Raw genomic sequence first — 13,534 nt, forward strand, 5'->3', positions numbered from 1 at the left:
ATGTGAAACAACCTGCAGCTGAGTTCTACAGAGTTAGAGGAGCCAAACCAAACCGGACCAGACTACTCAGACTCTCAGTGGTGATCCTAGATGCAAGAGTTTGCCATTTCTCACCTAGTTTGACATCATTTATTTATGCTCTGGTCCCGTTGGCGACGTGGTTGGTTGCTCCCTAAAAATGAAATGGTTAATAAGTAAGAAGGGAAGCTGCCCTGTGAAGGTTCAGAAGGAGAAGCCTCAGTCTGCCCGTTGCCAGCTTTCTCTGTGTAAAGTATAAATCTTAAAGCTTTTTCACATTTCAGATCTCTCACCTCAATCTTCCCATAACTCCCACAATCCCTTCAAATCTCCTGCAATCTGAACTAAATTCAGCTTCACTGACCCGCTGTTGTTTTCATATCTGTGCTGTGAAACCTCACCTGAAACTGAGCATAGTAAAAGTCAACATTGTGTGATTATTTACAGTCTAAGCCTCAGTCTAGCTTTATCTATGTAAGTGTTGTGTATAAACTGACCCTGAACTGATATGAAGTCAGGTTCTAGATCAGTGTTGTACTGACTGTGTTTATCCGAGCTAGTTCTAATATTGTGTTCCACTCTTATATGTAACTGACAGTGGGAATAATAATAGTATAAGCTCCTCTCATTGAACCAGATCCATGACAACACAGGCTTTTGTGTAGTATGTGACGTTCACTGACCCTTTTTCTTGTCTCAGTGTCTCAGAGTCTCAGTGTTTCAGCCTCAGTGTCTCAGTGTTTCAGTCTCAGTGTCTCAGAGTCTCAGTGTTTCAGTCTCAGTGTCTCAGAGTCTCAGAGTCTCAGTGTCTCAGTGTCTCAGAGTCTCAGTGTCTCAGTGTGTCAGCCTCAGCGTCTCAGTGTGAGCTCTCATGTACTGCAGGTTGTTGAGGCCTCCACACGTGGAGAGAAGTTCTGACCTATTTCAGAGCTTTCACTGCTCTTCACTGGTGATCTACTGCTGTCTCTCTCTCTTTCTCCCTCCCTCCCTCTTTCCTTCTTTCTCCCTCCCTCTCTCTCACTCTCTCCCTCTCTCCCTGTCCCTCTCACTCTCCCTCTCTCTCTCCCTCTCACTCTCCCTCCCTCTCGCTCTCTCTCGCTCTCTCTCCGCCCCTCCCTCTCTCTATCTCTGCAATTTAAATCAGGTTTCTCTCTAAAGGCTTATATTGAACTGAGTGGCGTGCTCCTCTTCTTATCTCTTCTACAGTTCCTTTTCTCTTGTGTGTGTGTGTGTGTGTGTGTGTGTGATTGGCTCCTCATTCGGCCCATGCAGAGATCTCAGCTCCCCAGGGGCAGATTAGCTGTTTAGTTGAATACAGTGGGATCGACATGCCACCAGATGGTTTCTGCATAATGTGTGTGTGGTAGGTGTTTGCAGGTTTTGGGTGATGACAACTGCCTTCAGGCCAAAAAGCTGTTGTGTTATTCCAATGCTCACAGTTTAAAGAGAACAGGATCAAACTAACACTAACTGTGTTTGTGGTTAATTTGTGTTGCTGTGACAATGTGAGGGAAACATGTTGCGTTGTCGTCAGGACACAGCAATCTAAACATTATCCTAATGGAAGTCCATAATGCTGCTGTGCTTCATGTCATTCATTATACAGCAGAGGTAATAAATTATAATCAGAAGAAGGTTTGTGTGTGTGTGTGTGTGTATGTGTGTGTGTGTGTCCAGTGCAGTCACAGTCCTCCTCAGCAGAGCTTTGTGTTATGTCACTTTTCTCACCATCATTTTCCTGAAATGCCAACCCGCCCTGAGCACCACCAAACCCCCACCTCCACACTCCCACATAATTTTATTTTTAATTCTTCCTGTTGCTGCAGCTCTGAGCAGAGGGATCCTGGTGGGGGAGGGCAGCATAGTGGGGGACAGGGATTAACAGTGGGCTGGTGGTCCTGATGTAGTTGCTAGTCCACAGACCTGGCTGCCATGTGGAGGTGGTGGGGGGTAAATTAGAAAGCTCAGGCTGGTGGCTGACTGTAGAGAAACATGAATGTAGCCTCCATTTTACTGTGGTGAAAGGATATGGAGGCCTGACATGCAGGAACTGAACTTTTACTCAGGTGGTAACACAGTGTCGTGTTAGTTTTGTAGTTTTAACCATGCTACTAAGGTCACATGACTTGGACTCAAGTCAGACTTGTGTAATGAAAGTGAGGATCTCAGAATTGACTTGACAAAATCAAACAAGACTCAAGTTTGACCTCAGAGGTTTATAAAGTCTCACCTAGTACACTGCTAATCTCACCTCATTTGTCTCTGCAGGTGTGAACTATTAAATAACTGAACATTGAAGTATTGACGCTAAGTATCCTAGCATAAAAATTATTTGATTTTATCTGTTATTTTATAATTAATTTTCTTGTATGTATTTTGCTAATGTTATTATAGCTTTCTAAATCTTATTTTATTGTATCTCATCATTGGCTTTCTTAAAACTCGTCAGTGGAGCAGCCAGGACGATGGCTGCTGCTCAACTGTTTCCTGTAGAGAGGGAAAAGAAAAGTGAAGAGAAACAGGATGAGAGGAAATGGTGAAAAGAGAGAAGGCAGAGAGGGTCACAGCTTTTGATGTATTAATAAGACAGAAAATTAGAGTTTTGACTCAGATCTCTGGTTTTTGGTTTTGTTGGTCTTCTGCCTCCTGTCTTCATTTTCTGCATCCATGGCAAAAAGCTCTCTACTTCTCAAGACATCAGTCTGCATTCAATCAAGTATTCAGCATCAAATGAAGAAAAACTTGTGTTTATTAAATTTGTTCAATGATGATTTGATAGAATGACATCTCCAGTTTATTCATTCACACAGAGATGAGACCTGTGAGCGTCTTGAAGATTGTGTCACTAACCAAAGAAATCTGATATTAAATGTTGCTGCAAAGACACTGGTGAGATTAGACTGATGAGCTGGTCCCAGTAATAAAGTCTCCATCCCAGTTCCTGCTCCACATTTTGACAGTCTGTGTTTCCCTGTGACTGGAGCCTGATCCACCTTAGGAATCAGAGCTCCCCTGCCTTAGTTTCCAGGCTGCTCCTTGTGGGGAGCCACAGGGACTCAGCTGTGAATGTAGGCCAGAGTCAACACACTCTCTTGTGCCAGAACACTTTTACATACTCACACACACTCTCTCTCTCACACACACACACACACACACACACACTGTCTACTGTACATATACTGTACGGTCTACTGTGCTGTCTCCATCCTAACCATCTGTCTCTGCGTCTGCGCTCACAGGTCGTCTGTGCAGCTGTCAGAAGAACTGTCTAGCCAATCAGGAGAGGCGAGGGGAGAGGTGAGCCAATCAAAGGGGGAGAGATGTTGGGGCAGGATGGGCGTGCGGCCCTGACTGTCATGTCATTACTGCTGCTACTGTGGCACGAAGCAACACCAATTGAAGTCCCACAAGACGGTAAGTCAGCTGTCAATCATCACACCCGCTATAATCAGTATGTTACAGCACATGTAGACACAACACAAAGTTAATGTGGTTAAAGGGCAGTTTAGGATAGGGTTATAACTGTGCTAACAATGCTAGCATACAGCTAATTATTAGATCTATCCCATGTGGTGTCAGACTGTGTAAACCTGTGTGAACTGTGTGTTGCTGACACTGAACAGGGAAGCTGCTCCAGTTTGCCTCGTCAATTTAAAAGCTGATGCTTCTTGCCTTTTAGTAAAGGGGCAGACAATTATAGAATTTAACACAAGTGAGACATGTTTTTCAAGTCCATTACATAATTTTTGTGAGTTCACAGTGAAGATACAGATAGGAAACATGGTGGAGAGAGAGGTATCTGATAGACAACAAAGTTCCTGACCAACACTACCTGCGATCATCTGTTTTTGAACATTGGTCCTGATATATATATTTATCTATATTATAAAATAGTAGATAAATGTATAATAAATGTCTGAAGTGAAATTTTCTTATATAGTTTTTTGCTGTCACCACATGTTAGAGGTCTGCTGATTCGCCTTCTCGCTCTGGCTGCGAGTCACATTCAAACTGTGTTTCTACACTGTAGTATCACAAACATGTCAACAGAAACATCATGTAAACATCACAAATGTCGGATGGTTCAATCAGGGCCTTGACTTTATGTCAGCGCAGTACTGAACTGAGATCTGTTAAGTTTTTATATACAAACTTTTAACCTCTAACCTTTAACTTCTTTAACCTTATATTCATGATCTTATCATCACCAACATGTCAGCTATTAAATATTGCTGCTGGTCATTCTTTATTATAATCAACTGAATTAACTTTTTGCTTCAAGACTCATTCACTCAATAAACCTGTTTTCATTTCAATGTAATAAAGAAAAATAATGCAGGTTTTAGAGCAGGTGAAACTTTAATTAGTTTTAAATTTGTAACCATGAGTGTGCAGCTGGAGCTGAGTGCTCATCACATTAGTCACATTTGCCCATGAAAACAGACTGGTTCATATCTCTGGATAACAGGGTGTCACTCTGGGTGGCTCCCTCACACACACACACACACACACACACACACGCACACACACACACACACACACACACACACACACACACACACACACCTACAGCTGCTCTTTCTTCTGTGTCCCTGCCCTCCTTTGACCCTGCCTCTCTCGCTGTTTTTTTATAAGCTCAACCTTTCAACCCTCGACTTATGATGCTCAAGTCATCTGAAGCACACACAAACAAACACACACACACACACACACACTGCCTAACAAAGACCATTTGGATAATACCCTTATAACCCAGTGACGTGTCCCTGATAGAGTCTCCACACCAAGATCATCTGATTGTCAGGATTGATTTATTTCTGAGAAAGTTTCATTTAAATCAGTAAGTCCTCTCTAGAAAGATCAACTCTTAGACACACAGGACAGAAAGACTCACAACTCAGGGTTGGCATTTCAGATCAGATCTCATCTCTTTGTCTTATCTGTAAAAGCAGCTTCAAAATCCACTGGTCAATCAATACATCAATCAATCAAACTTTACTAGCTGTGACAGCTTGAATTTGTGTGTCATCTGGCCTCCCTGTATTAGCTTCCTGATATTGATTTAAAAATCTTATTGTGGACTTTAAGGTTCTACTCAATTAAGAGTTTACTGACTCCATATGAGGGTGGGTGCCATCTTGGATCAGCTGATAGTGTCCTGCTGGTTGTTTCCACAGGCTGAATGGTGACTGAAGGCTCTGGAATGATCCATAGAACCTGCTGAGAGGAGATTTGATAGATGCCTCTGCTTTTAAATCCCTTCTTTAAAGAAGTCATCTTCTCTGTGTACATTCATTTCATTTTATATAACTGTTTTATTCTTTTTTTCCCTTTCGTTTTATACTTTAGTGAAGCACGTTGTAACTTTGTAATACTGTAATACTGTAGTAATACTGTAGTAACCTTTTTGCTGTGGTTCTGGGTTTGTGCGACCCCTATCCATAAAGAATTTTAGATCAATGCACACAAGAAATAATGAAAAACAAAATGTACATAGGGAAACTTCCGGATGCAGCGGAGGAGTGCAGACGTTTATTCGTGAGCTCTCGGTGGTGGTAGGCCCTAGCTTCTGCCTTTTATCCTGATTTCACCTCTCATAACTTTGAACTGATTGCAAGAGGCGACGCCGTTAAGAAAACTTGTGTATGGCAAGGTACAACCTTCGACAAACTACCGAAACATCACGACTCTCTCACGCGGTGACCACAAGAAACATGGCGGACGGGGAAAAGGAAATATCATTCAGCAAGTTTCTTGATGCTATTCAAGAAAATAAAGAAGAGCTCACAAAACATATTGACAAAAAAAACAGCCGACATACAAACAACGCTAACGAAAATTGAATCCTCACTCTCTACGCTGTCGGATCAGGTCGAGGAGATCGAGACGCGAGTGAGCGCAAATGAAGACGATATTAAAGATGCACGTGACCGAGTTGACAAAATTGAGAACTGGGTGGGTAATGTTTTCTACTCTCCTATTCCTTAAAAGCAAGAGGTGTTGCCTTACTCATTAATAAATGCCTGAACCTTAAATTAAATTCAGTTGAGAAGGATGAAAACGGTAGATTTTTACTCGTAGACTGTGAAATAAATAGGAACAAAATATCCTTGGTGAATATATATGGGCCTAACTATGATGACCCGGTGTTCTTTAACAACCTGATTATGAAACTGGCTACAATAGGGGGTCAATGTGTGGCGGGCAGAGACTTTAATTTGGTCCTAAACCCACATTTATGACTGATCATCACCTAAAACAACTTCACTATCAAAAGTGGGAACAGCACTGAACCAAGGTATGAAAGACTTAGGTATAATCGATGTGTGGCAAAATCTTTATCCAAACCAGAAGGATTTTTCTTTCTTTTCACCAACACATAATACACACTCTAGAATTGACATGTTCTTAGTGCCAGAAAGATATGGCATCCACAGTGATAGAATGCTCCTATTTAGCAGCCACCTTCTCAGATCATAATCCCATCAAACTCTCCTGGATGATTAATACCCCACAGCCCTCAACCCGTAGGTGGAGGTTTAAAAATTACATGTTAAAAGACCCTGAATGTATTTCATATATGACCACTAATATCGAAATATTTCTTGATGCCAATTTAAATTCTTCCTCACATGCCAATATTTGGGAGGCTCTTAAAGCCTATATGAGAGGTCACGTTTTATCATACAGTGCCCACAAGGTAAAAAAAAATAGGGAGACACTAACTAAACTGGAAAGTGATATTAAAAAGCTGGAACAGGACTATATAGCCACCAAAAAAGGAAGAACACCTAAATACACTAACAAAAACAAGAATGCAGTATAATAACCTATGTACCAACAAAGAAGAGGCAGCCATGGCCAGAACTAGATATCACTATTATGAATTTGGGAACAAAACAAGTAAACTCTTGGCTTGGCAAATTAGAAAAGAAACATCTGATAAGTTCATACACTCAATATTAACAGAGGATGGCAGACTTCTTGACAAGTCAGAATCCATAAACTCAGAATTCAAACAATTTTATGAAGACCTATATAAAACTGGGCAGGATGCTGAAAATACTGGAGCAAAAAGATTTATGGATGGAATAACCCTTCCTAAATTACAAGATGAGGATAGGGAGCTGCTTGATGTCAGAAATGGAGGTAGTTCAAGCCATCAATTCCTTACAAAATAACAAGAGTCCCAGGCCAGACAGCTTTCCTGTAAAATATTATAAGGCCTTTTCAAAAAAATTACTGACCCCCCTCACGAACATGATTAAAGAAGCTCTAGAAAATGAAAAACTACCAGAATCATTGGAGATTGCAACAATCACACTGCTTCCAAAACCGGGTAAGGACAAACAAAAATGTGACTCATATAGACCCCTCAGTCTCTTAAATGCAGATTATAAAATACTATCCAAGCTAATAGCCCTCAGATTGGAAGACGTTATACCAAAGATAATACACGCTGACCAAACAGGCTTCGTTAAAAACAGGCACGGAGCAGATAATGTACGTCAACATCTCCACATACTGAACTCTGCTCAAAAAAATCAAAATCCTATGCTAATATTATCTATGGATGCAAACAAAGCATTTGACAGGATTGAACCAAGCTTTCTCTTTCGGACTCTAGAGGCTATGGGCTTTGGAGAGAAATTCGCTCAATCTGTCAAAACACATTTTAATGCTCCCAAAGCTAATATTTTAACAAATGATGTCCTGTCTAACACTTTCTCCTTATCCAGAGGCTGCAGGCAAGGCTGTCCAAGCTCTCCTGCTCTTCGCAATAGCGATCGAACCATTAGCCATCGCTATTCGCTCCGACATCTCCATAGCTGGAATCAAATTTGGCACAAGTGAACACAAACTTTCTTTATATGCAGATGATCTCTTATTGTATATAAGTGATCCATACACATCAGTCCCTCCACTATTGACATGTCTCAAAGAATATAGTGCAGTTTCAGGATACAAATTAAATTACACTAAAAGCGAGATTCTACCACTAAATATACAGGACAACAATATTAGAGCTCTCACTGACCCATTGAAATGGTGCAACAGTGGTTTCAAATATTTGGGTATACAAATTGGCAAATCAGATGGACATATATTTAAAAAGAACTATATAAAATTATTGGAACAAACCAAACTTAACCTTCAGAGATGGATGGATCTTCCATTGTCTCTCATAGGACGGATTAATACTATCAAAATTAATATTTTGCCTAAGTTTACTTACCTATTCCAATGTCTCCCTATAAATGTTCCCAAGAGTTTCTTCAAAGAGCTTAACAAAATTATAACTCCTTTTATATGGCAAAAGAAAAATCCTAGGGTCAAACTCATCTCGCTGCAGGCTCCATATTCAAAGGGAGGACTTTACCTACCGAACTTTAGGAATTATTACCTTGTCTCTCAGTATCGATCGATTTGCATCTGGCTGCAAGCAGAGAACAGTGAGGTGAGATGGGTTCCAATTGAACAAAATGAGATGAACCCTATACCTTTAAAGGATGTTCCATTTATAGGTACAAATAAATGTTTAGCCTCACTCAAAAACAATTCAATAATACTGAATGGATACAAATATCTCTTTTCTTAGAAGGACACCTCTGTGGGGTAATTCTGACATCTCACACCATATCGCTGACTCAGTATTGCAGGGGTGGAGGGATAGAAAAATCCAAACAGTTGCTGATCTATACATTAATGATACATTTGCTAATTTCCAACAACTAAATGAAAAATTAAATCTTCCTAAATATAGTTTCTTCAAATTCCTATATAATGTGTAATGTATAATGTAAGAGGGAAGCATGCAGCCTTTGAAAAAATCTGGGGCCCCTTCATAGACATTCTACCTTCTCTGGACCCCGACTGACCGTGGTGGTGGGAGCCCTCCTGGACCGGCTTCAGACTGTAGGTTCCTAATGTATTGTTGTGAGAAATGTGTTGATTACTGAATTTTTAGGAATGTATACAGATGGGTGTATGTACAAACCGTACTGTGTAGGTACACAAATGAAAGGAAATTAAGAGCCATACTAGGGAGGAGGGCGGGGGGTGGGCCGGGAAAAGTTCAAGTAATATTTCTGTTTTGTTTTCATTTTATTTACTTATTTTTATTTACTATTATTTATTTATTATATCATTTTATTTATTTATTTAAAAAATTTATTTATTTTCTTTCCTTTCTTGATTTTCGCTTCTGATGTTCACAAATGATCCTTATATGCTGTGCCAGTAAGGTTACACATTTATGTGTGTTCCTTGTGAAAAATACGAAAAATCTCAATGTAACATATTTGGTCACCATAAACATCCTGTAAGAGCATCTATTAATAAAACAAATCTTTAAAAAAAAAAAAAAAAAATGTACATAGTACAGTAGTAATAAAGCCAATAAATTACATTAAAAAATATACGTAAGAAAATAATAATAATAATACATGGAAACCTCTTCCACATTGTCTGAAATTGGATGAAATAACATACCTCAGTCTAAACATCATTGCAGAGCTGGATTTTAAATTTCTGGTCAATAAGCATCAAAATCAGAATCACAATCAGACAAACTATGTTTGTGCATCAAAGACATTTGACTCTGGTTTCTAGTAGTTGGAGTGTTGGGTATAAAGTGAACCTCGAAAAGCCAACAATGGATAATGATCCATTCTTCACACAATCCCATTTTTGTATCACAAAATGATGCTTTATGACATATTAACCCCACCCCCCTCGTGGAGAACGGCTCCACATGCTCCACAGCTGATGGTTTCATTCAGGAAGAGAAAACCCATCCCCCTCTTTTCTTTATGTCTGATCTGCTTCACAGCAAACTGCTCTCCTGACCTTTATCGATGGGAGCTGTCCACACATCCCCACAGAACACACACACACACACACACATGTTCACACACTCCAACTCTACATATTAATGTCTAAAGGGCATACGATGAAGACTGTTCTAATTCAGTGAATAGGTTGTATAGGTGACATGGATGTAAATGTGTGTACATGCACACTCACATCTTACAGGCTGATCTGTAACTGCTACACAAACACAAGGTCAAACTTCGTAATGTGTGTGTTAGGGCTGAACAGGTCTGAACAGGTTTGTCCCTTATATCTTGAAAACATGAGACCGAGGAGTCTCTGTAGCACCACAATGCCTCATTTATAGTGGTTGTGACACATTTTACATGTACATACACATATTACATATTCAGTACATATACAGGACAACACACACACAAGTAAATGAGAAAGGAGCCTCACGCTTGTATTCTGTATAGCAAAGAGCTACACAGTAAACGTGTTTTGCTTCGGTCAGATGTTCTTTTACCTTGTACTCAAGTTGAATCATTTCTTGTCATTGTAGCTTAACACGTATGTGACCTCACATACTGCAGTGTCAGATCTCTCTTTGTTCATGCTGTTGTTGTCAGTCAGCACTTTATTTCAGGCTGTGATTTAACACAATAAAAGCCTGTCTAATCATATTGAACATGGATTAAAGAGTGACTGGACACTGACACCAACACTACACCACAGTTACCACCTCAGACGACACTGCGCAGTCGTATATGCACATGAAGCACGTACAGACCAACAAAAACTTAGAGAGAGGAAATGAAATGAACTGTTTCCTCTCCAGCAGTGAGCCTCAGTCCATCCAGAGAAGCTGAACTCACCACCACTAGATCTCTAGTCTGTCTTGTGTCTGTTATTGTGAGAGGGATCTCATAGCAGGCCTTTGAAACTTCATGTTCTGGTCTCACAAATACAGTCACACATGTGAAGCTTTAAAAATTTTGCTTATTATAGTTATGTGTCCTTTTTGTTACTAATTGATTGACAGAAATAAACAGTATGATGTTGTATGACAGTGTCTGATGTACAAGCTAAACTCTAACATGTGTTGTCTTTCTCTTCCTTGCTGATGATGATCTCCTTACAGGTGAGTCGTTGTTTCATTCTGTAGATCACAGTTCTCTCTTTCGCTTCTATAACAACTAATATAGATAACAGTCGTCCTCAACTGGTCCAGCATCAGAATCCAGATTACACATCAAGTCAAAGTCTTCATAGATCATGTCAGTGAGAGCAAACCGTCTGGCTGTACGGAGACAGTGTTGTTGTACAACTGGGGCTTAAAAGTCAATAAAATGAGGAAGTGATCAAAGCTGAAAAGCAGCAATGAAAGCCGGAGTAGGTAATCTGTTTCAGAAACGCTTTTTGTGATATTTCTTTAAATTCTCTTAATATCCCGATAGCAATGAATAAATGAAATGCTCTGAAAAAACCAAAATAAATCGACCCTCTGTGTCAGTCACAGGGCTGTAAAAACTCAGGTCAATCATTGCCTTCGGCCCAGATGCAGTGATTGGCTGGCCGACCTTTGCGCCAACCTCACTAGCGTGCCTGCGCGTAACGTGGCCGTGCACTCGTGCTTACTGCTGCATGACCGAGCTGTTTCAGTGTCAGACAAGCGTTAGCTATACTAGTAGTATACCTAACTGAGTATTAGTAGCGTAGCTAACTTGTTGATGTTTCTAGCTTTGCCTGTTATATAACCTTACTGTAGGTGGCTACTAGCTAGCCAGCAATAAGTTATTGCATCTAACTGTATTTCCAACAAAAAATTACCAAACATTGAGTACGAGCTACAGTCATGTTGGTTGTTTATATTCATTATGGTAATCTTATATGTTGTCTTACTTGTGAATAACTCACTCCGTATTGGGATATCACAACGACAATCACAGCTACGTTCCTCTCTCCCTCTCTCGCTCTCTCTCTCTCTTGTGCATTTGAGCAGTGTGCGTTGGTGTGTTTCAGGGGCGTGGCCTTGGAGGGAAGCTTGAAGGGAGGGGGTGGGAGTTTTTTTTCTGTTGGATACTTTCAAAATCTAGCTAACTCAGGCTAACATCTTCCAGATTACCTACTCCATCTTTAAACAGTAGGTACAGCTAATTCAGGCTTATTAAGAGCACTGAAACTACTGGGGGCAATATTTTTTAAATCTGTTAGCAACCCACTGAAAATTGACGTCACCAGTTGGGAACCACTGAACAATAACATGAAAACTGGATGAATATACATAGAACTACAGATGTTTTTATGTCTTTAATATGATTAACAATCACGTCACCATTTGTCCATCTGTCTCTTTGTCTCTCTTTGGCTTTACGTTGGACTAACAGCAAAGATCCTGCAAGACCGTAAGTGTTGATGTTTCTGTCCCAGCTACTAATTTTACAACTTCTAGTTTGTGACGTTGCAGTGACACAGGCAACATTACACACTTCACCACTGGATTACTCCTGTTCCATAGAGGTTAAAGGTTCTGTAATCGATTGTCATTTCCAGTAGATGTTGCTCTAGACCACACCTCCCCTCCCTTCACGTTCTCAGCATGGTGTTGTGCCCACCAGTGAATGTGTCCACTAAACACACACCAAGAAGCTCAACTGAATAAAGTTACCCTGTGAACATGAGAGCCAACAAAACGCAATCTGTGATATGCTCCACAGCAATGCTGACATCCAACTAGCATTAGCAACATTTGCTGAATACATTTATAATAAGGGTATCAGTAAGTTAGCTAATGTTATCATGTCTACTGTAGCCATCACTGATGAAAACAGATATGTAACATTATGAATCATCAAGTTACTGACACATGGAGGAGAAGTAAAACCTGCTCTGAGTCCAGCTGGACCCTGTAGCAGAGCCATCACTGATGAAAACAGATATGTAACATTATGAATCATCAAGTTACTGACACATGGAGGAGAAGTAAAACCTGCTCTGAGTCCAGCTGGACCCTGTAGCAGCTCATAGGGTTCTCCTCTCAGTAAACAAGACCAGTATTGGCTCCACGGTCAGACTGGGACAGAAATTGGGACCAGCTGCATCAATGCCACTGATAGAACAGGTAAAGACACTGATGGCTCTGGTAAAGACACTGATGGAGTCGGTAAAGACACTGATGGGGCAGGTAAAGACACTGATGGAGTCGGTAAAGACACTGATGGGGCAGGTAAAGACACTGATGGAGTCGGTAAAGACACTGATGGGGCAGGTAAAACACTGATGGAGCCAGTAAAGACACTGATGGGGCAGGTAAAACACTGATGGAGCCAGTAAAGACACTGATGGGGCAGGTAAAACACTGATGGAGCCACTAAAGATACTGACTTTATAGATGTTTTGACCGTCCACCAGCGGACCAGGATCTGAGCCAGTCCTCCTCTTAACAGGAGACTCATGCATGTGCCACCACACTGACTACCAAAACAAAGACCAGAGAATCTCTTATATCATTACATAGAAAATAGTTGTTTGCTGCTGTAATTTTTATTCAAATCTTGTTTACAGAACCTTCAACACACTCTGCTGGACACACATTACCCCACCAGTTTGCTTTAGGGAACACAAACTTTAATCTGGGAATTCTTTTGTACATGTTCTGCTGTATGCGCATGTGATGTTGTTGACACTGTAACTAGTCTAA

The 13,534-nt window shown here is 40.5% G+C and overlaps 1 protein-coding gene across 1 annotated transcript in view; it reads left to right on the top strand.

Annotated features, from left to right (window-relative positions):
- nfasca (neurofascin homolog (chicken) a) overlaps positions 1 to 13,534 on the top strand; it is a 104,737-nt gene that overhangs the window by 31,064 nt on the left and 60,139 nt on the right. Inside the window, exons 3-4 of the mRNA XM_087178878.1 lie at positions 3,258 to 3,432; positions 12,222 to 12,239. Of these exons, the coding sequence (XP_087035004.1) occupies positions 3,339 to 3,432; positions 12,222 to 12,239 (112 nt within the window). The 5' untranslated portion in view covers positions 3,258 to 3,338. The remainder of the gene's footprint in view (positions 1 to 3,257; positions 3,433 to 12,221; positions 12,240 to 13,534) is intronic.

Source organism: Seriola lalandi, unplaced genomic scaffold (assembly GCF_002814215.2).
Source record: "Seriola lalandi dorsalis isolate HSWRI2012SDOR001 ecotype SW California unplaced genomic scaffold, Sedor1 jcf7180002054748, whole genome shotgun sequence".
Taxonomy (NCBI): domain Eukaryota; kingdom Metazoa; phylum Chordata; class Actinopteri; order Carangiformes; family Carangidae; genus Seriola; species Seriola lalandi.